Below are 24,324 nucleotides of genomic sequence, written 5' to 3'. Positions count from 1 at the left end.
ATAAGTTGGGTTAGGGTTTTCTTGTGACCTTTAAGAGCAAAGAAAGGGGGCTCGGGGGCGAAGCCCCCGCAAAAAAAAGGATCAACGAAGTATGTAAAATAAGTTGGGTTAGGGTTTTCTTGTGACCCTGAAGAACAAACCTAAGGGGGGGATCGGGGGCGAAGCCCCCGCAAAAAAAAAAAAAAAATCAACGTAGTATTCAAAATAAGTTGGATTAGGGTTTTCTTGTGACCCTCAAGAGTAAATAAACAAAAGGGGGCTCGGGGGCGAAGCCCCCGCATAAAAGAAAGATCAACGTAGTATTTAAAATAAGTTGGGTTAGGGTTTTCTTGTGACTCTTAAGAGCAAAAGTAAGGGGGGCTCGGGGGGCGAAGCGCCCCGCATAAAAGAAAGATCAACGTAATATTTAAAATAAGTTGGGTTAGGGTTTTCTTGTGACCTTTAAGAGCAAAGAAAGGGGGGCTCGGGGGGCCAAGCCCCCCGCATAAAAGAAAGATCAACGTAATATTTAAAATAAGTTGGGTTAGGGTTTTCTTGCGACCCTTATGAGCAAATAAAGGGGGGCTCGGGGGGCGAAGCCCCCGCAAAAAAAAGGATCAACGAAGTATGTAAAATAAGTTGGGTTAGGGTTTTCTTGTGACCCTGAAGAACAAACCTAAGGGGGGATCGGGGGCGAAGCCCCCGCAAAAAAAAAAAAAATCAACGTAGTATTCAAAATAAGTTGGTTTAGGGTTTTCTTGTGACCCTCAAGAGTAAATAAACAAAAGGGGGGCTCGGGGGGCGAAGCCCCCCTCATAAAAGAAAGATCAACGTAGTATTTAAAATAAGTTGGGTTAGGGTTTTCTTGTGACTCTTAAGAGCAAAAGTAAGGGGGGCTCGGGGGGCGAAGCGCCCCGCATAAAAGAAAGATCAACGTAATATTTAAAATAAGTTGGGTTAGGGTTTTCTTGCGACCCTTATGAGCAAATAAAGGGAGGCTCGGGGGCGAAGCCCCCGCAAAAAAAAGGATCAACGTAGTATGTAAAATAAGTTGGGTTAGGGTTCTCTTGTGACCTTGTAGAACAAAACCAAGGGGGGTTCGGGGGGCGAAGCACCCCGCAAAAAAAAATATCAACGCAATATTCAAAATAAGTTGGTTTAGGGTTTTCTTGTGACCCTCAAGAGTAAATAAACAAAAGGGGGGCTCGGGGGGCGAAGCCCCCCGCATAAAAGAAAGATCAACGTAGTATTTAAAATAAGTTGGGTTAGGGTTTTCTTGTGACCTTTAAGAGCAAAGAAAGGGGGCTCGGGGGGCGAAGCCCCCCGCATAAAAGAAAGATCAACGTAATATTTAAAATAAGTTGGGTTAGGGTTTTCTTGCGACCCTTATGAGCAAATAAAGGGGGGCTCGGGGGGCGAAGCCCCCCGCAAAAAAAAGGATCAACGAAGTATGTAAAATAAGTTGGGTTAGGGTTTTCTTGTGACCCTGAAGAACAAACCTAAGGGGGGATCGGGGGGCGAAGCCCCCGCAAAAAAAAGTCAACGTAGTATTCAAAATAAGTTGGTTTAGGGTTTTCTTGTGACCCTCAAGAGTAAATAAACAAAAGGGGGGCTCGGGGGGCGAAGCCCCCGCATAAAAGAAAGATCAACGTAGTATTTAAAATAAGTTGGGTTAGGGTTTTCTTGTGACTCTTAAGAGCAAAAGTAAGGGGGGGCTCGGGGGCGAAGCGCCCCGCATAAAAGAAAGATCAACGTAATATTTAAAATAAGTTGGGTTAGGGTTTTCTTGCGACCCTTATGAGCAAATAAAGGGAGGCTCGGGGGCGAAGCCCCCGCAAAAAAAAGGATCAACGTAGTATGTAAAATAAGTTGGGTTAGGGTTCTCTTGTGACCTTGTAGAACAAAACCAAGGGGGGTTCGGGGGGCGAAGCACCCCGCAAAAAAAAATATCAACGCAATATTCAAAATAAGTTGGTTTAGGGTTTTCTTGTGACCCTCAAGAGTAAATAAACAAAAGGGGGGCTCGGGGGGCGAAGCCCCCCGCATAAAAGAAAGATCAACGTAGTATTTCAAATAAGTTGGGTTAGGGTTTTCTTGTGACCCTTAAGTGCAAAAGTAAGGGGGGCTCGGGGGCGAAGCCCCCCGCATAAAAGAAAGATCAACGTAATATTTAAAATAAGTTGGGTTAGGGTTTTCTTGTGACCTTTAAGAGCAAAGAAAGGGGGGCTCGGGGGCCAAGCCCCCCGCATAAAAGAAAGATCAACGTAATATTTAAAATAAGTTGGGTTAGGGTTTTCTTGCGACCCTTATGAGCAAATAAAGGGGGCTCGGGGGCGAAGCCCCCCGCAAAAAAAAGGATCAACGAAGTATGTAAAATAAGTTGGGTTAGGGTTTTCTTGTGACCCTGAAGAACAAACCTAAGGGGGGATCGGGGGGCGAAGCCCCCCGCAAAAAAAAAATCAACGTAGTATTCAAAATAAGTTGGTTTAGGGTTTTCTTGTGACCCTCAAGAGTAAATAAACAAAAGGGGGGCTCGGGGGGCGAAGCCCCCCGCATAAAAGAAAGATCAACGTAGTATTTAAAATAAGTTGGGTTAGGGTTTTCTTGTGACTCTTAAGAGCAAAAGTAAGGGGGGCTCGGGGGGCGAAGCGCCCCGCATAAAAGAAAGATCAACGTAATATTTAAAATAAGTTGGGTTAGGGTTTTCTTGCGACCCTTATGAGCAAATAAAGGGAGGCTCGGGGGGCGAAGCCCCCCGCAAAAAAAAGGATCAACGTAGTATGTAAAATAAGTTGGGTTAGGGTTCTCTTGTGACCTTGTAGAACAAAACCAAGGGGGGTTCGGGGGGCGAAGCACCCCGCAAAAAAAAATATCAACGCAATATTCAAAATAAGTTGGTTTAGGGTTTTCTTGTGACCCTCAAGAGTAAATAAACAAAAGGGGGCTCGGGGGCGAAGCCCCCGCATAAAAGAAAGATCAACGTAGTATTTAAAATAAGTTGGGTTAGGGTTTTCTTGTGACCTTTAAGAGCAAAGAAAGGGGGGCTCGGGGGGCGAAGCCCCCCGCATAAAAGAAAGATCAACGTAATATTTAAAATAAGTTGGGTTAGGGTTTTCTTGCGACCCTTATGAGCAAATAAAGGGGGGCTCGGGGGGCGAAGCCCCCCGCAAAAAAAAGGATCAACGAAGTATGTAAAATAAGTTGGGTTAGGGTTTTCTTGTGACCCTGAAGAACAAACCTAAGGGGGGATCGGGGGGCGAAGCCCCCGCAAAAAAAAAATCAACGTAGTATTCAAAATAAGTTGGTTTAGGGTTTTCTTGTGACCCTCAAGAGTAAATAAACAAAAGGGGGCTCGGGGGCGAAGCCCCCGCATAAAAGAAAGATCAACGTAGTATTTAAAATAAGTTGGGTTAGGGTTTTCTTGTGACTCTTAAGAGCAAAAGTAAGGGGGGCTCGGGGGGCGAAGCGCCCCGCATAAAAGAAAGATCAACGTAATATTTAAAATAAGTTGGGTTAGGGTTTTCTTGCGACCCTTATGAGCAAATAAAGGGAGGCTCGGGGGCGAAGCCCCCGCAAAAAAAAGGATCAACGTAGTATGTAAAATAAGTTGGGTTAGGGTTCTCTTGTGACCTTGTAGAACAAAACCAAGGGGGGTTCGGGGGGCGAAGCACCCCGCAAAAAAAAATATCAACGCAATATTCAAAATAAGTTGGTTTAGGGTTTTCTTGTGACCCTCAAGAGTAAATAAACAAAAGGGGGGCTCGGGGGGCGAAGCCCCCCGCATAAAAGAAAGATCAACGTAGTATTTCAAATAAGTTGGGTTAGGGTTTTCTTGTGACCCTTAAGTGCAAAAGTAAGGGGGGCTCGGGGGGCGAAGCCCCCCGCATAAAAGAAAGATCAACGTAATATTTAAAATAAGTTGGGTTAGGATTTTCTTGTGACCTTTAAGAGCAAAGAAAGGGGGGCTCGGGCGGCGAAGCCCCCCGCATAAAAGAAAGATCAATGTAATATTTAAAATACGTTGGGTTAGGGCCTGTGACCCTTAAGAGCAAAAGTAAGGGGGGCTCGGGGGGCGAAGCCCCCCGCATAAAAAAAAGATCAACGTAATATTTAAAATAAGTTGGGTTAGGGTTTTCTTGTGACCCTTAAGCGCAAAAGTAAGGGGGGCTCGGGGGGCGAAGCCCCCCGCATAAAAGAAAGATCAACGTAATATTTAAAATAAGTTGGGTTAGGGTTTTCTTGCGACCCTTATGAGCAAATAAAGGGGGGCTCGGGGGCCAAGCCCCCCGCAAAAAAAAGGATCAACGAAGTATGTAAAATAAGTTGGGTTAGGGTTTTCTTGTGACCCTGAAGAACAAAACTAAGGGGGGATCGGGGGGCGAAGCCCCCCGAAAAAAAAAAATCAACGTAGTATTCAAAATAAGTTGGTTTAGGGTTTTCTTGTGACCCTCAAGAGTAAATAAACAAAAGGGGGCTCGGGGGCGAAGCCCCCGCATAAAAGAAAGATCAACGTAGTATTTAAAATAAGTTGGGTTAGGGTTTTCTTGTGACCCTTAAGAGCAAAAGTAAGGGGGGCTCGGGGGGCGAAGCCCCCCGCATAAAAGAAAGATCAACGTAATATTTAAAATAAGTTGGGTTAGGGTTTTCTTGCGACCCTTATGAGCAAATAAAGGGGGGCTCGGGGGGCGAAGCCCCCCGCAAAAAAAAGGATCAACGTAGTATGTAAAATAAGTTGGGTTAGGGTTCTCTTGTGACCTTGTAGAACAAAACTAAGGGGGGTTCGGGGGGCGAAGCACCCCGCAAAAAAAAATATCAACGCAATATTCAAAATAAGTTGGTTTAGGGTTTTCTTGTGACCCTCAAGAGTAAATAAACAAAAGGGGGGCTCGGGGGGCGAAGCCCCCCGCATAAAAGAAAGATCAACGTAGTATTTAAAATAAGTTGGGTTAGGGTTTTCTTGTGACCCTTAAGTGCAAAAGTAAGGGGGTGGGGGGGCGAAGCCCCCGCATAAAAGAAAGATCAACGTAATATTTAAAATAAGTTGGGTTAGGATTTTCTTGTGACCTTTAAGAGCAAAGAAAGGGGGGCTCGGGCGGCGAAGCCCCCCGCATAAAAGAAAGATCAATGTAATATTTAAAATAAGTTGGGTTAGGGCCTGTGACCCTTAAGAGCAAAAGTAAGGGGGGCTCGGGGGGCGAAGCCCCCCGCATAAAAGAAAGATCAACGTAATATTTAAAATAAGTTGGGTTAGGGTTTTCTTGTGACCTTTAAGAGCAAAGAAAGGGGGCTCGGGCGGCGAAGACCCCCGCATAAAAGAAAGATCAATGTAATATTTAAAATAAGTTGGGTTAGGGCTTGTGACCCTTAAGATCAAAAGTAAGGGGGCTCGGGGGCGTAGCCCCCGCATCAAAAAAAAAGATCAACGTAATATTTAAAATAAATTAGCTTAGGGTTTTCTTGTGACCCTTAAGTGCAAAAGTAAGGGGGGCTCGGGGGCGAAGCCCCCGCATAAAAGAAAGATCAACGTAATATTTAAAATAAGTTGGGTTAGGGTTTTTTTGTGACCCTTAAGAGTAAAGAAAGGAGGGGCTCGGAGGGCGAAGCCCCCCGCAAAAAAAAGGATCATCGTAGTATGTAAAATAAGTTGGGTTAGGGTTTTCTTGTGACCCTCAAGAACAAAACTAAGGGGGGCTCGGGGGCGAAGCCCCCGCAAAAAAAAAAAAAAAAAATATCAACGTAGTATTCAAAATAAGTTGGTTTAGGGTTTTCTTGTGACCCTCAAGAGTATATAAACAAAAGGGGGGCTCGGGGGGCGAAGCCCCCCGCATAAAAGGAAGATCAACGTAGTATTTAAAATAAGTTGGGTTAGGGTTTTCTTGTGACCCTTAAGAGCAAAATTAAGGGGGGCTCGGGGGGCGAAGCCCCCGCATAAAAGAAGATCAACGTAATATTTAAAATAAATTAGGTTAGGGTTTTCTTGTGACCCTTTAGTGCAAAAGTAAGGGGGGCTCGGGGGGCGAAGCCCCCCGCATAAAAGAAAGATCAACGTAATATTTAAAATAAGTTGGGTTAGGGTTTTCTTGTGACCCTTAAGAGCAAAGAAAGGGGGGCTCCGGGGGTGAAGCCCCCCGCATAAAAGAAAGAACAATGTAATATTTAAAATAAGTTGGGTTAGGGCTTTCTTGTGACCCTTAAGAGCAAAAGTAAGGGGGGCAAAAGTAAGGGCTTTATCAACGAAAAATTTCACGCCACGCCACTGCTAAGCACATCGCGAAGGTCTACAGATCCCAAAGCCACTATCAGTCTTTTAGTTGCTTAGCAAACTGTCGCGTCCACGTTCCATATCCAGGTTCAACCCCACACAAATATACTAGAGAGCGACTGAGAAAATTCAACCTTTTGTCTTTTTCCTACTCTGTAAGATGAAATCCTTAAGTTCTGTATTGCATCAATCTTCAAATTAGCGCAGCACTGTGAATTTTTTTTTAAATTAATGACTTTATTGCGATAAACTTGGTACCTATACATCAGGTGGTATTAATTCTTATTAAGTAGCAATACGTGTTAAGCCACAAATGGCTTGCGAAATTCGCCTACTTGAAATAATATTTTTGTTTAAATTTTAAATATATTTCATTATTAACGACTAAAAAGTATAAAATAAATTTATAGTTTAAAAAACTCTAGAAAAACACGCTTTTATAAATGCACGTAAAAGCCAAAAATAAATTATGGATCGTTCAAGTTGTCTCTATTGCTGGGATGAAGAGTAAACTATGTGCTTTTAATTATAATATTTGATTGTAAAAGCGTGGGGCGCTGTAACAGGAAAAACTTTTTGTATAACTTGCTGAGAAATCAAATTAAGCTATATTACGAGAAGCAGTTTACACAGATTGGCGCGCTAACTGGACTTGCAGCACGACTGCAGCGCCCCACGCTTTTACAATCAAATATTATAATTAAAAGCACATAGTTTACTCTTCATCCCAGCAATAGAGACAACTTGAACGATCCATAATTTATTTTTGGCTTTTACGTGCATTTATAAAAGCGTGTTTTTCTAGAGTTTTTTAAACTATAAATTTATTTGCTCATAAGGGTCGCAAGAAAACCCTAACCCAACTTATTTTAAATATTACGTTGATCTTTCTTTTATGCGGGGGGCTTCGCCCCCCGAGCCCCTTTCTTTGCTCTTAAAGGTCACAAGAAAACCCTAACCCAACTTATTTTAAATATTACGTTGATCTTTCTTTTATGCGGGGGGCTTCGCCCCCCGAGCCCCCCTTACTTTTGCACTTAAGGGTCACAAGAAAACCCTAACCCAACTTATTTTAAATACTACGTTGATCTTTCTTTTATGCGGGGGGCTTCGCCCCCCGAGCCCCCTTTTGTTTATTTACTCTTGAGGGTCACAAGAAAACCCTAACCCAACTTATTTTACATACTACGTTGATCCTTTTTTTTTTGCGGGGGCTTCGCCCCCGAGCCCCCCTTTATTTGCTCATAAGAGTCGCAAGAAAACCCTAACCCAACTTATTTTAAATATTATGTTGATCTTTCTTTTATGCGGGGGGCTTCGCCCCCGAGCCCCCCCTTACTTTTGCTTTTAAGGGTCACAAGAAAACCCTAACCCAACTTATTTTAAATACTACGTTGATCTTTCTTTTATGCGGGGGGCTTCGCCCCCAAGCCCCCCTTTTGTTTATTTACTCTTGAGGGTCACAAGAAAACCCTAAACCAACTTATTTTGAATACTACGTTGATTTTTTTTTGCGGGGGGCTTCGCCCCCCGATCCCCCCTTACTTTTCCTCTTAAGGGTCACAAGAAAACCCTAGCCCAACTTATTTTAAAAATTACATTGATCTTCCTTTTATGCCGGGGGCTTCGCCCCCCGAGGCCCCCTTTCTTTCCTCTTAAGGGTCACAAGAAAAGCCTAACCCAACTTATTTTAAATATTACATTGATCATTTTTTTATGCGGGGGGCTTCGCCCCCCAAGCCCCCCTTTCTTTACTCTTAAGGGTCACAAGAGAACCCTAACCCAACTTATTTTAAATACTACGTTGATCTTTCTTTTATGCGGGGGTCTTCGCCCCCGAACCCCTTTAGTTTTGCTCTTAAGGGTCACAAGAAAACCCTAACCCAACTTATTTTACATACTTTGTTGATCCTTTTTTTTGCGATGCCATGCCATCATGGAATGCCAGTGCCAATCTTCGGGCTTCATTATCAGACCTTGAAACCTAGTCGTGGTCAAAGTTCATTATAAGACTTTTCTAAGAAACCAGAAAACAGCTATGATACGAAGTTCCATCATGTAGTTCCAGTTCATATCTTCCGGCTCCATCATCAGACCTTGAAACCTAATCGTAGTCAAAGTTCATTACAATACTTTTCTAAGAAACCCAAAAACAGCTAATGTACGATGTTCCATCATGTAGTTCCAGGTCATATCTTCCGGCTCCATCATCAGACCTTGAAACCTAATCGTAGTCAAAGTTCATTACAAGACTTTTCTAAGAAACCCAAAAACAGCTATGATACGATGTTCCATCATATAGTTCCAGTTCATATCTTCCGGCTCCATCATCAGATCAGTTCAACAGTATCATATTATTGTATTGTCATCAGAACTACATACAGCTGCCAATTTTCATTACGCTACGATCCTTGGAAGATGGTTAAATTAGCCTCCGCAGATTCCATTACATAGTTAGTTACATACACGACGACCTAATAAAAGCGTGTTAAAAACTATCACAAATGACTGACTATGGAAAATTGCCGTGTTACGACGAAAATATAGCAAAGGATAAAATTACAATAAAAAAGGATACAAATTACATTAGAATAAATATCTGAACTCTCCGAGACAAAACACATACCTATCACTGATTTGATATATGTTAGAAGATTTGATATTGTTTTAATTGATTGACTGCCTAGTGTGGAGATCAATTTAATTGTATCCAAATAAACTTTTTTTAATAGTAATTAGAATGCCACAAAAACGGTGTCTCATCCAGCACTCTACCTCATCGGACACTCGTACAAATTGAATTTTTCATCCTCGCCCGATCACCTGAATCTAGGCTCGTTCAAATGAATGCTAATACGTCGTTTCATCCTCTTCCACAGATTACGTGCATAGGAAATACGGCATTCATGGGATAGATTTGTCAGTTAAAACTCAAATTTGCGCTTATTTTTGTAGGGTACTCCATAAAGGTGGTTATCAATTTGTTTAAATCAATCCAGAACCTATGCTATACTATAAGGAGAATGGAACAAAGATTACAAGTTCTGTTTTTGAATAGTTGTGTAGTTTTGATGTTCATAGTTGGAGAAGTTTTTATAAATAAAACCAATTCCTTATTACAACTAGGGACCAAACGCGCGAAGGGCGGGCGTGTGGTCTAGTGGTAAAGACGTTAGCCGCGTAAGCTGTAGACCCCGATTCGATTCCCGGCTCGGCCACCAGTGGGCCTTGCCGTTTTTTCTTTCGTGTATGATATCTATTTCAATTTACAATTCCTTATTAACTTAAAACATACGAGTATAAAATAACATAATAATAAAACACATATTTTGTCATGTTTTGTAACATATGAGCAAGGCAGGTGACATAGTTTTTCCGATAGCACCGGTTATCAATCCACTAGCAACTCAACCTAATAGCTCGGTTTCTTTGTGTACCTTTTTCTTACAATAGTTCTACACTAACCGGGGCTTGTCCTTGGGTGCATTACTGTGCGGACAGGGATAATCGCCGGTTAGTGTCACATTACATTTAGATTAAACTGTTCTAAAGGGCCTCTGCGCTATTGGCTTCGGCCCCACGTTTGCCTTACAAAGGTCTGGAACCCCATGGTCCCGAGATATGTAAAGAACAAACACAGTAAAACTTACAAATTAAATAATTGGCTCAGCCGGCGTAGCCGAATGGCAATCATCGACGCCAGACACCGACAGAAATGCAGTCTGGCTCTGTCTCGCCAATTCGCAAGAGCGATAGAGATGGATAGCTACGAAACAGATATTATCGTGAGCATAGATATTATCGTGAGCACAGATATTATCGTGACCTTGATAGTCGTTAGATAAGGTGCCCAAAAGGCTGGCCGCATTACTGAACACGCGACGTTGTGCCATAGAGGAATAATTAAGGGAAGAGTTATTGTAACTCTATACATCAGTAAATGCGGGTTATTTGTATAGGCATAGTTAAGTGACATCTACCGACAATCAAGCGTCAATCACGCGTCAAATAGCGTGAATAGTAGATCAGGGTTGAGGCTATTGGTAACGTGCATGATGTAATGGCGCTGATTCGGCTGATTATCACAAGCACAAGTACTTTAAGACCTTATGGGCATGTTACAAATTACAAATTACACATCATTTATTCAGCAAATAGGCCACAGGGGCACTTTTACACGTCAATATACAAGTTGAACTGAAATTATAATTGATAATACTAATTCTAAGTTCTAACTAAAGTATTACGCTACTACAATGATTAGAGATGTATTAGGTATATAAATGTCGATAAATCAACTAAAAACTACACATAATAATATAGAAAAGTACAAACACAAAAAAAGAAGTCTAAAATTACTTTAGACTTCATGCAAATGACTCTAAATGTCACAACTAAAAATAACATGTATACTTAATCTAACTATAGGGTCTCCAAGAGTCAAAATCGTATAGGTAATCAAAATATTAACTAAAAGAAAAGAAACAAACGAGAACCGAACAAAGTGTCCTAATAGAATATAAATCAGAATGACTGTTACTTATTAGGTATAATAACCTTGTAAGCTTAAACAGACCGGTCTTCTCAGACAGCACCCGTTCACGAGTATGACGCGTATCTCAGTCATCGCCTCCCTCGACCTTCATTCAGGAAAGTGGCTACCCGATCAACGACGCCACCGTGAGTAAAGACTTTTAAGCGAGCATGACATGTTTAAGCTGCCAGGCTAAATTAAATATTCAAATGATGAAACATATAGCTGTGAGACACCACATTATGTGCTCGTATGTTACAAAGGAGGCAACTACACTAAATGCTATCATGTCAAAAACAGTTGCGTCCATTGGAACATTCCTCTTAAGGTTTTACCCAGAAAAGCCATCATGATTAGGACATTACCAGGCATTTATCTAGCGAATACTCGATAGTACCAGTCATACATCAAACGAATACTAGTATGTGTCCTGTGTCATGTATGGAAATAGTCAAGCAACAGTGACGTCGCGCGGATCGTTATCTAGCTTATTTCCTCATTCCGTAGCAAATACCGGAACAGGCAGCTCGATGCTCGCTCCATTACTGCGACCTGTAATGGACAGATGGACGAAGATATTTACTGAGAGTACACGAATGTTTTGAGTAGGTACAAAAGGAGATAAATATCTTTATTTACATGATCATATTTACATAATTATATTAGAAACTAAGACTAAACTTAAAAGCTAGCTAATGTTTAAAATAGGCTCTATATTTTAGTTTTATTATATTGTTAAAAGAATGTGTATCGACGGTCAACAAAAAAGGCGGCAAATTTAAAAAATACAGGACTCACCGGCCGATTGTCTTCATAAAACGCGTGTCTTAGTTTGTACTTTAACTTCCTAAACCTTGAAGTTGGCGGAATCATCGACGTATAGATTGAAAACGTAGGGGTGAAGGTTTAATTCCCATAGAAAATTTGAATTTCGCGCCGTATTTCAGTGACAAAAAGTTGACTGTCTATAGATGAAGAAATATTTCTTGATTATGTTATGTTCCTTATAATAGGCTGCGAAGTATGACATTTCAACAATCGATGAAAAGCGTTCAGAAGAAACTGTTCTGAACGTCAGTGCCACTCTTTAGGTATATTATACATACATGATTTTATATGTACTTAATTTTATAATCATTAAATTTAGAAATAAAATAATTACAATTAAGACTTATACTATATATACAAATAACTAAATAAATTAATAATTACAAATAAAATTTAAAATAAACTACTCACTAAATCCACTCCGAGTCCCTCCAGCTGCAAAGGAGATTTTATATTAAGTTCTTTTTTTAATTCTATTTCGGTGGCAAACAAGCGTACGATCCAACTGATAGAAAGCGGTCACCGTAACCCATTAGAAACCTATACACTCCTTAAATATTCAAATATTGCTTAAGTACCTAAAATAGCATCTGAATCAAGTATACTAAAGAGGGTATGTAAATTATATTGCTTCGCACGGTATTTTTAGCGTACTTTTACCGAATTCTCCAGGCCGACCCGGAATGAATTAGAACAATTTAAATGCGTCAGAAATCATTTCTGTGCCATTCATTCGGAAAACGGGGGTAGGCAATGAAAATACTGCATACTTAAAACCAACGAGTTGTTACTTAGGGACCATCAAAGAGAGCGAAAAATTAAGACTGTCTAGTCGTAGTAAGAAATGTCTAGTCTTACATAATCAATAGAGGGTAGTATCAACAGTACACAACGTAGGTTAGGTACGCTAGAAACCAATTCATTTTTGAGTCCTTTCGTACATACTTTGTAAAGTCAGCAGGGGTATTTGCCCATTCAAATGCCTTCAAAACGCAACAACCTTTTAAAGCCTTGTCACATGACAAGGCTTTAAAAGGTTGTTGCGTATACGATATAGTATTTTATGCAACAGGCGTTTAAAGGAGGTCAAAAAAGACGAGTGGCGTGGGTTTTATTAAGATGCCACGAGTATTTCTTGACTCAGTTAAACACCGTTGCAAATAATACTTTTTCTATGACCATGCACTTACTTTTGAATAGTTTTCTAGAATAACTTTCGTGAAATTCGCACTGTTTCCTACACGACACTCACCCTGTCGCTCGCACTCCCCCGCGCCGCCGCCGCCGCCAGCCCCCGGCGCTCCGCGCACCCACGCTATATCCCTTAAACTAAAGGCCTCCTAACAATGCTTTAAGAGCTATATCGTATGCGTGGGTGAGCGGGGCGCCGGGCGGGGGCGGGCATCTTTTATGTAGGGTTTTAACGATCTATGCACGACACTGTAAATGACGAATAACAACACGGAAGTAGAAAAAACTTTTAGTGGTCATACATCGACCAAAAAAAGAGTAAATGTGCTATAATATTTGATCCGTTAAGACAATTCTGTATTTTTCCTGATTGATCTTTAATCTAAATTTCGACACAGATGTGCCTTTACGCCTGTCTAAAACTAGTTTTGAATCAAACGTCCATTCACTTCGCTAGTCTATGTCTAAAATTAGCAATTTCCAGTACACCCACGAGAAAAAGCAGCTTATGGAGTACCTGTCCCATTATTTAAAAATACGGTTACTGTTTAATTAGTATATGAAATAAGACCACGTTTAAGAACCTTTTTTCTTTAATCTATTATATAATAATAAGCTGATACAGAAGGAAAACAGTTTTGTACCGAGCTTTAAAGTCTTTGTTTAATTGAATTTCAAGCCTAAAGATTTTTTTTAAAGAACAGGATTACCACACCGGTAAACATAGTGTTTTTTTTTTTTTCCCCTAGCCTATAATTGTGTCCCACTGCTGGGCAAAGGCCTCCCCTTTCTTCCGCCAGGACATGTCTGCCGAATGCATCCAGATCGGTGGGCCAAATTGGCTACCGACTGGACACCACAGATTAGCCGGGGCAGAGGTAGGCCAAAGAAAAGATGGCGGGATGACCTCGACGCATTTTGCAGCGACTGGCCAGAGCAGGCGGCAAATCGTGATGAAGTGTTTATTAGCTGAAAAATATTTCAAAGGTAAAGTATTTGAAAAGCTGATGTGACGAAAACAATACACCACAGCAAATCAGACGCTGTTAGGCTCTATTTTTATTGAATCATTGGTAAAATACTCTGCTTCCTAAAATAGGGAAGATGGAAAACATGTTTCATGGGCGTTACTGTTATAAATCCTGTTTGTTCTATGCTAACTATGACGTCATACAACTATCCATACTCCCATATATATACTATCCATACTTCCATACTATCTTCTTCTTCTTCTTTAGTCGTTCCCTCAATGCTGAGGATCGTGACGTCATGTCATTCTGTTGAAGACTAGGTCTCTCCATAGGCGTCTGTTCCTCGTCAAGCGCATGGCCTCGTGCAGTTTTAATCGCATGGGTGCAGTAATTTGAGCACACCATCTAGTAGGGGGAGGTGCCTGAGGTCTCGTGCCTTCAACTTTGCCCGTCATAATTATTTTCTCCAGGCTATCTGGCGGGCGATGTGAAATACTATTTATACTATACTAATATTATAAATGAGAAAGTGTGTGTCTGTTTGTTTGTCCGTCTTTCACGACAAAACAGAGCGTCGAATTGACGTGATTTTTGAGGTGAAGGTAGTTGAAGGATAGTGAGTGACATAAGCTACTTTTTGTCTCTGTTTAATCTCCACTTCCCTAAAATGGATGGGTGGAAGTTTGTATGGCGCATTCCGCAATTTTCGAATTTAACGCGAGAGAAACCGCGGACAAAAGCTAGTAGGTTATAAACCATGTAGAATAGAATTTATGAAATGTTCAACTATTCATAGTTTTAACTATAAAACTCCCGTGAGACTTAGACATATTTAAAAATATTTTAAGCGGGTTACTCACGTATTAAGTCAACTTTTTCAAGAGTAACGACCTCGGAAATGGAGCGAAACATGTCGAGCGTTATATCGACTTAATACGTGAGTAACCCGCTTAAAATATTTTTAAATATATTTTCAGTACAGATGGTCGTTTTTTTACGCACTAGTTCGAGAAGTGGTTCATTATATGCCAGGTCGAAACTTCGGAGGCTCATCTGTACTGAAAAACGTCGTACGATACACGTGCGAAAAGGAAATTCGTAACTCGTGTCGAACATCGTGAACTTCCTTTTTTACGCACTCGATTTAAACATATCGCCACGTTCCTTAAAATGGGCTGGGAACTATCGCTTTTTTACGCAACAACTCGAGAGGACTGTCGTAATATACTATTAAGTAATTCCTGAATGTAGCATTCCTTGACGTCACGTAATTGACTTATTTAATATATTTTATCCCAATAACAGCAAGATAACCAAAGAAACAAAGGAGCTTAACACGTAATCTTTTCCAAGTGATTAGTTAAAACAAAGCGTTGAAATGCAGTAAATGACAACGCTCAACTTCCACAATGACAATTCCACAATTGGGGTTGACATTTGCCAAGTATTAATCCTGAAATTATAATGTTAAAACCGAAGGTTTAAACTCAAAAACGGATTTGATGCCGCTAAGAATAAAATGCCTGAATTTAGTAGAAAATACTTTGCTTTTAAAACCTTTTTGTAATGATCAGGGTGAATAATATAAACGGTTTTAACTTCACAACAATGTGTTTTATACTACGCAATAATAAACCTGCCTTGTTCTCAAATGCGGATTTCGTAACATCAAAATTACAAAGATTTTTTAAGAGTACTTACTAACTCTAGTGAGTATGTTTTCCTATGACCGTATTTTTGAATGATTACACGAAGTCTAGCCACCCGAAGCCTGATCAGCGTGCGTAGCCGAATGGCACAAACGGTCACGAAACGCTCACGATCTCTATCGTTCTTGCTCTATCTTTCGCGGCGTTTCGTTTTCGTTTCGCGTCGTAGAAATGCCATTCGGCTACGGCTACCCCGGCCGAATGGCATTTCTCCGACGCCAAACGAAAGCGATACGCCGCTGGCTCTGTCGCGCCATACGCAAGCGCGATAGAGATAGATATCTACCAGCGCTTCGTTTCGTGAGCGTTTCGTGAGCGATTGTGCCATTCGGCTAGCCACCCTGATGATGGGTCACCATGAGTCGATGGAGGGACGATGAGTCAAAACATCTCGCCAATCGCTTGGTATGTATTACCTAATGTTAGTACAAATGTATATCTAAATTTAGGAATCGGTGTATTTTGTTGAAGTAAATATGTGGCATATGCCTAAGTGTGCCATAACGATATTTTCTGTTGCAATTTGCCATTCTGATTTTTTGTTCGACTTGGCCCCAAAAAGGAAAAGGAAAAGGATTTCAAAGGAAAGTTGACAAATTTATTGTGTTTTGTTTTCCTAGAAAGGAAAACAAAACACAATAAATAAATTGTACCGTAGTAAGTAATAAAGTAGGTACATAAATATTACTCGAGTAATAAATTTAAATTGATACGAATATAAAGTTCCAATAAACGATTTAAAATACAGAAATCTAAAATGCCTATATTTACATAATATGTAAGATCGAGTGAAAACGAACAAAATGTAGGAATAACAAAGCTTGAATTAGAAATCATCAAGGCGGCTAAGTCATTCCAATGTTAACGCAAACATAAAAGTGTAAAAATTATTCTTAGAAAATTTTATCACCAAAATATTAACGGAATGGTGGCCGCTTACAAAATCTAAGAAGTCCCTGACATCCTTTGGCTCGTTGGGTCAACGACATCAGCAAAATTGCGGGTCACAACTGGATGAGACTAGCTCAGGGCTGGGAGAAATGGCGTACTAGAAGAGAGGCCTATGCTCAGCTGAGGGGGCGATAAAGGGCTGACGTACTGATGTTGATGATGGAATTTTATCATTACAACAAAACTTAATCGTTATTCTATTTTAAGCTTTGAAACTAACTTCCGACGGTTCGACCCCATGGAAGGTGGGAAGTGGAAAGATGTTCTAAGAATCGCGCGAGTTTTCAAATACTGTACATAGTCTTGTTTGTCGACAGGATATTTTTGCGCACTTAGTATAGTTATAAATAATATTAAATTAACAACTTATTCTTACAACAAGTATACGCCTCCATCTTAAGTCTGATAACATTTCTTACACTGTGGGCGGCTTAAATATTGACCTGACAATGAACAAACTCTCAAGTAATCATAAATAGTCTTTATTGCTTCGAAAATAACAGATTTACACCAAAAATAATGGTCATTAATTAGTTTAATGCGAAACGAAGCAACTGGCTAACAAGTCAAGTATAACCTCGTTAAAATTTTATCAGCTAATAGGATTCAGTAAGCGTTCCGCAAACATCGCGAATGGCTTTGAGATTTTGATTGAGCGGAAATCTAACATGGTGAAAACCTTAAAACAAAAATGAATTGTACCGTATAAAACCCCTCTGCCATATAAGAACTGAACAAAAAGTAAACACAAACCCATTCATGTTTGACTCTTATATACTGAGGAACTTTTGTTATGGGACTATATGAAATCATCAATTGGCTGTTACTTACATTTTTGTCCTGTGGAGCTGAAATTTTCTTTGGAAGTTTCAATTATTTCCCTATGTTGGTCCCATAGTAAAAGTTGTTCAGTTTGACCTAACATCGGGTTTGAGTTTGCTCTTGGTTCAGATGCTTACTTTATAACCTACCTAACCTGTTAAATGTGTGTCTCGCCAACAAACTGCAAGACAGTTTGGCGAGAAACATAAATGTGAAGAATATAATGTACTTATTTGTTAAAAAAAAATACAGTAGTTTCAAATAGCGCATTCAGAAGGCGGTGACGCGGCGCGGAGTCTGACAGTTCCTTTCTCTGCAGTTCTAACCACCAGCAGCTTACACCCTACCCCGCTGCTAGCAGCACCTTTGGTTAGGTTTTTGTTGGGTTGAAAATAAACAAAGAAAATGTTCATCGTAATCACGTGTATGTTGGGACACCGAACATCATTTCACTCTATCCCATTTCATAAAACGGTTCTCATAACACACAAAGGCGTTCTTTTATCCTGAATCTGCTATATTTTGTTACAGCAGCCTTTATTGTACCCCGTTGTAAGAAATTTCGTTCTCTTTAGCGTTGTCATTATATTTTAACATCATTACCTGTATATGTAATGATGTGTTAAAGAGTTTCTGTCATTAAATAAGAAGAAACTGCAAATTTAAATCAACACAATTCAGATTGTTGAACTTGTTACATTTGATATTAATCTATACCTGTATATTTTATTTTAATACGAAACGTTGTATTTCTGCAACCAGCATCGATAGTCAGACTTCATGCAAAAACATAACCATTTGTCAGATTTCCTCGCGATTAGATTCTCTGGTTAAAACTGACTTCTTTTTTCTAAAATTAGATTTTTTACGGCCCACTTTCCGACAAAATCTTTTTCACTTTTGTTCGCGAGCACAGCGCCATCTAGCGGACCTCCCAAGAAGAGGACGAGTTCCACACACGGCCGCGCGGGGGCGCGGCGACAGCCTCTCCCACTTTACCATCCTCTACGACACGGCACACAAGCCGCTCTCGCGATTTTTCCAAATTTATATAGAATCGCCATACATCTCAAATAATTGTTAAAATTCATTTAATTAAGTAAAATAAAATCATTTCGTAAAATCAAAATAAGAAGAAGTCATTGAAAAGTACCTGCCTGCAGTTCCTGCCATACCTATTAGTCGCCAACGCCCCAACATTTGGACCTACGAGCCGGAAGCCATCAACCAGCGCCAGGATCAGCACAGCAAGAAACGGTCAGGTCATCCATTCCTCATCTTCTTCCCTTCATTCGGCATTGTGCTAAAACCGTGTCCATTTTGTAACCTTCCAGTTCGACACCGCGTGGCGCGCACGGCCGCCATTACGTGCCAGTAGCGAGTTTCGGGATTAAACTGTAAGTGCTTTACATTCTTTCACACACACACCATGGCTACTCCTAAAACATCAGTTACTCCAATTTCTTTAACTGTAGATTTGAACGATGCGCGAGTCTTAACGCAAAGACGTGGCACACTCAAGGGTAAACTCACGTTGTTCGCTAAATATGTCTCTACGCTTAATAAGGCTACTTTAACGAATATTCAAAAAGTCGAGTTACAATTACGCATAAATAACGCCGCGAGTTATTATCAAGATTTCGATGTCGTTCAAACTAGATTAGAGGACTTAGCAGAGTCGAGTGCTGACCTTCCTAAGCATCTAGAATACCGCGAAGAGTTCGAGACGCAATATTATCAGACAGTGGCCGCAGCGACCGAATTAGCTGACGTCGGCAACAGCCCCGCTGTTGCTAACGGCAACGCCGCTGCCCCTGCCAGCACAGATACCGTGGGTTATAAGGTTAAATTACCTACGATAGCGCTCCCTACCTTCGACGGTTCGTACGAGCATTGGTTAGGTTTTAGGGACACGTATACTTCTCTAATACACGATTCTAAGGACCTAGGCGCCATACAAAAGTTCCATTACCTACGCGCAGCATTAACCGGTACCGCGTTGCAAGTTATCAAGTCCTTAGAGTTCTCCGCAGAGAACTATACGATCGCGTGGGAGCTTCTCGAAAATCGTTTCAATAACCATAGGTTACTCACACACAATTACGTAAAGTCACTATTTAACACGCAATCATTAAATAAAGAATCTGCTACACAGATTAGAAAGCTGATTGACTCTGTGCTACGTTCCCTTCGTGCCCTGAAGACCCTAGGTGAGCCTACGGACTCCTGGGACACGCTAGTTATTTATTTAATTGTCACAAAGCTAGACGCGGCTACGGAACGCGAGTGGGAGGAACACAAGGGCTCAGTCAACTTTAATAGGCATGATTCTACCACTCACATTAAACTAACTGATTTGATAACCTTTTTACAAAACCGTGCAGATATGTTGGAGTCTATTGCTGCCAATCATTCTAAAAACACGCACACAAACACGCATGAAAATAAAAAGTCATCAAATCAGTCACAATCACAATCACACGCAACACATAGCTATGCTTCTAGCTCAACTATTTCACACACAAACAAATCCAGTTCCAAACGCACTTTGCCTCGCATTTGTCAAATGTGCAACGCTAATCATCCGCTTTATTCGTGCAATAGCTTTCTTGATTTAACTGTTCCTGACAGAATTAAATTAATTGAAGATAAGAAACTATGTCACAATTGTCTTCGCGTTGGTCACACAGTTGACAACTGCTTTTATGGCCCGTGTAGGATCTGCCAGAAAAAACATAATAGCTTGATTCATAGCCTGAGTAGTGACAGTGACCGCGCATCAACACCGGCTGGCGATGTAAACAACAAGCCATCGGTGAGCGCTGTCCCCGCCACCTCGACACATCACACTCTCACACTTAATTCGCACACACACTCACCGCCATTGAGACCGACGCTGTTATGTACTGCATTGGCAGATGTTGTTGATAGCAACAACAAGTTACATAGGGCTAGGGTATTTCTCGATAATGGCTCAGAGCACAGTTATGTCGCGCAATCTTTTATAGATAAAATAAATACGCCTTTGGTACAGTCCACTTATAATATTTCCGGGTTAGGTAAATTAGTCACGCAAACCACGCAATCGTGCGAACTTAACCTGCAGTCTATCACAGGTGACTACCATACACGCATTAATTGTATGGTACTCCCTACTTTAACGGAACCGCTGCCGTCAGCAGCAATTAGCACGCATTCCATTCGCATTCCAGACAATATTCATCTCTCGGACCCTAATTATTTCAAATCGTCAGATATTGATATATTGTTAGGCGGTGATTATTTCTGGGGCTTGTTAAATAAGGATCGCATCCCTCTCGCAGAAGGGCCTTATTTACAAGATACTAAACTTGGTTGGATCGTCGCGGGTCCACTAAATAATACACGCAATAAAATTAATAAGACTACTTGTCATTTCACGCAAACTTTAGACACGCAATTAAAACAGTTTTGGGAGCTCGAGGAGGTGCCTAAGATAGGAGACGGACTGACAGACGACGAACGCGCCTGCGAACAGCTGTTCGTTTCAACCACGCAACGCGATAAGGATGGTCGTTTTCTGGTACGTTTACCCTTAAAGGAATCAGCTGACGCGCTCGGCGATACCTACGATATCGCTAGGAGTAGGTTTTTATCATTAGAACGCAAATTCGAGCGACTCCCAGAATACAAAAAGATGTACTGTGATAACATGCGCGAGTACATTGAGCTAGGGCACATGTCACTTATACACACATACACTAAGCCTTACTGCTTTCTGATACACCACGCTGTTTTTAAGGACAGTCTCACTACAAGATTGAGAGTTGTTTACAACTGCTCAATGCCTACTAGTTCAGGTAAATCCTTGAACGATTTACTGCTAGTCGGCGCAACCATACAAAACGACATTTTTTCTATATTGCTGCGATTTCGTGAACATAAATACGTAGCCTGCGCAGATGTAGAAAAAATGTACAGGCAAGTCCTTATTCAACCTGACCAACGGAACCTTCAACTAATTTTGTGGCGAGAGAACCCTTCCGAGCCGCTAAATATTTACCAGCTTAATACGGTAACTTTCGGTACAGCGTCGGGGGCATTTTTAGCCATCCGCTGTCTCAATCAGCTGGCAAAAGAATGTGCTGACGAAGAGGTCTCTCGCACTATATTAGAAGACTGTTACGTGGATGACCTAATTACGGGAAATAATGATAAACACGCTTTAATTGATATCTGTGAAAAGGTCACCGACGTACTCCAGTCAGGCTGTTTCCCACTGCGAAAATGGGTGTTTAATTTTGACGTTTCGCAATTTTCCTCGTCTAAAATAACGTCACGCGAATTATGTTTGGGCGATAACTGTCAAAGTAAAACACTCGGTTTGGGATGGACTAACAACACTGACGAGTTTCATTACACGGCAAAGATACAACAGGATAATGCTAATGAACCGATAACAAAACGGAAAATATTATCTGTTATATCACAAATGTATGACCCTCTCGGGCTACTTTCGCCAGCCATAATTATTGCCAAAATACTACTTCAAAAATTGTGGCTTTGCCGTTTAGATTGGGACTCGGAAGTACCTAATGACGTCGCATCAGCTTGGCGTAGATACATACTCACACATACACAACACATACATAGCGTCCGTATTCCTCGTTATGTAATGAATGCGTCTGCGCATAGCACACAGCTGCACTTTTTTTGCGATGCAAGTCAAGCGGCCTACGGGACTTGTGCATATGTGCGTACGCTTTCGGGAGATAATAACGAGGTAATAACAGTACATCTGTTGTGTGCGAAGAGTAAGGTCGCGCCCTTAAAATCTGTTAGTATAGCTAAACTTGAATTACTAGGCGCGTTGTTAGCCGCTAGATTATACTCAAAGGTAGTTAAATCGCTTAAAGTGAAGTTTGATTCTGTTTACTTTTGGTGTGATAGTACAATCGTGCTTGGGTGGATTCGTATGTCCCCCCACACACTCAAAACATTCGTTCAAAACAGGGTGTCGGAGATAAACGAGTTAACCGGGAGTGCACAGTGGTTACATGTAAGTAGCAAAAATAACGCAGCTGATTTAGTTAGCCGCGGCCTTGAACTGGACGCGCTTATCAATAGCTCGTTCTGGTTTAATGGACCGCCCTTTTTGCGTGAACCAGAATCGAACTGGTTACCTAGCACTTTGTCGCGCACTTCTGAAATAATACCGGCCGATTTACCTGAATTAAAAACACACACAATTAGTATGGCAAGCCAAATTGATACCGATACATTCCAATTCGACAAGTTTTCATCTTTTAACCGCTTACGGCGCGCGGGTGCCTATGTTTTAAGATTTATAAATAACACACGCATTAAAAATAAATTAAATCGTAAAACTGGCCCGCTGACTGTTGACGAATTGAATGCATCGATACAACATCTGGCGCGCCTTTCGCAAATAAAATCTTTTCCTGTTGAGTACGATAAGATGATAAACAATATACCTATTAAACACGCGCGTGGAATAAATAAATTAAATATTTTTCTAGGCGCCGATAAATTGATAAGGGTCGGTGGTCGTATTAGTAACGCATCTCATTTTACATACGACAAAAAACATCCGATTTTGATTTGTTCGAAACATCGTTTCACACAACTTTTGTTTCAGAGTGAACATATACGCTTACTGCATGCTCCGCCTAGTCTCCTGTTGTCTACTGTCAAAGACTGCTGGTGGCCGCTCGGAGGCACTAATTTAGCCAAGCGAGTGGTACGCACCTGTGTGACCTGCATTCGCATGAAGGCACAGACGTTCGCGCCTATTATGGGTAACTTACCTTCGCTACGTTTAGACCCAGGGTTCGCCTTTATGAGTTGCGGAGTAGACTACGCGGGGCCAGTATATGTACTTAACCGTAGGGGCAGGGGTGCTAAACCTCAGAAAGCATACATCTGTCTGATGGTTTGCTTCACGACGCGCGCGGTTTATCTAGACTTAGTCACAAATCTTAGTACTGAAGGATACCTACTCGCACTTAAACGCTTTATTTCGCGCCGCGGTAAGCCTAACGTCATATATTCGGACAATGGCCGTAACTTTGTAGGGGCAATGAAAGAACTTTCATCGTTCCTTCAAGGTCACGCTGATAATATCATTGAGTGTGCCTCTAATGAAAACATTAATTTACATTTTAACCCCCCATATGCTCCACATATGTCTGGATTGTGTGAAAGAGCTGTACAGTCTTGCAAATACCACTTGAAACGCGTTATAGGTAACGCGAATTTAACGTTCGAGGAATTTAGCACGGTTTTAGCACAGGCGGAGGCCCTGCTAAATTCCCGACCCATGCATCCTCTTTCCACAGATCCTAACGACCTCTCTGCATTAACTCCAGCTCATTTCCTTATTGGCCGACCGCTGACAGCACCCCCCTGCAAGGACCTGACGGCAGAAACGGGCCGGCTCCCACGCTACGAGATGCTGGAGAAAATGCGACAACACTTTTGGCAGCGATGGTCGAAACAATATATTTCTGAGCTGCAGACCAGAACTAAATGGCAGACGCAAGGCCAGGACATTGTTCTAAACGCTTTAGTTCTGGTGAAAGAAGATAATCTACCACCCCTCAAATGGCGTTTGGGCCGGGTGGTAGCTTTGTTCACAGGCAACGACGGAGTGTCTCGCGTCGCTGACGTAAAAACAGCGAACGGGACCATACGAAGGGCTTTCACCAAACTTTGCCCTCTCTTGATGCCGCCAGAGGGCGACACTGCGCCTACCTCATCCGCATCATCACTACCACATTGAAAGCGGGTGCTTTCAAGGCCGGGGGCATGTTCGCGAGCACAGCGCCATCTAGCGGACCTCCCAAGAAGAGGACGAGTTCCACACACGGCCGCGCGGGGGCGCGGCGACAGCCTCTCCCACTTTACCATCCTCTACGACACGGCACACAAGCCGCTCTCGCGATTTTTCCAAATTTATATAGAATCGCCATACATCTCAAATAATTGTTAAAATTCATTTAATTAAGTAAAATAAAATCATTTCGTAAAATCAAAATAAGAAGAAGTCATTGAAAAGTACCTGCCTGCAGTTCCTGC

General features: G+C 41.4%; 1 protein-coding gene across 1 annotated transcript; it reads left to right on the top strand.

Moving 5' to 3' along the window:
* The first annotated feature begins 15,831 nt into the window (after positions 1 to 15,831).
* On the top strand, positions 15,832 to 23,579 carry LOC125234906. Its single transcript, XM_048141328.1, has 4 exons — positions 15,832 to 15,879; positions 18,398 to 18,504; positions 18,582 to 18,644; positions 22,886 to 23,579. Exons 1-4 carry the CDS (start codon positions 15,832 to 15,834, stop codon positions 22,974 to 22,976), a joined length of 309 nt encoding a protein of 102 aa, XP_047997285.1. The 3' UTR covers positions 22,977 to 23,579.
* The last annotated feature ends 745 nt before the right edge of the window (positions 23,580 to 24,324 follow it).

This window comes from Leguminivora glycinivorella, chromosome 2 (genome assembly GCF_023078275.1).
Source record: "Leguminivora glycinivorella isolate SPB_JAAS2020 chromosome 2, LegGlyc_1.1, whole genome shotgun sequence".
NCBI classification, from domain to species: Eukaryota; Metazoa; Arthropoda; class Insecta; order Lepidoptera; family Tortricidae; genus Leguminivora; species Leguminivora glycinivorella.
The sequence above is the reverse complement of the archived record's forward strand: the minus strand, read 5'-3'. Positions and strand labels throughout refer to the sequence as shown.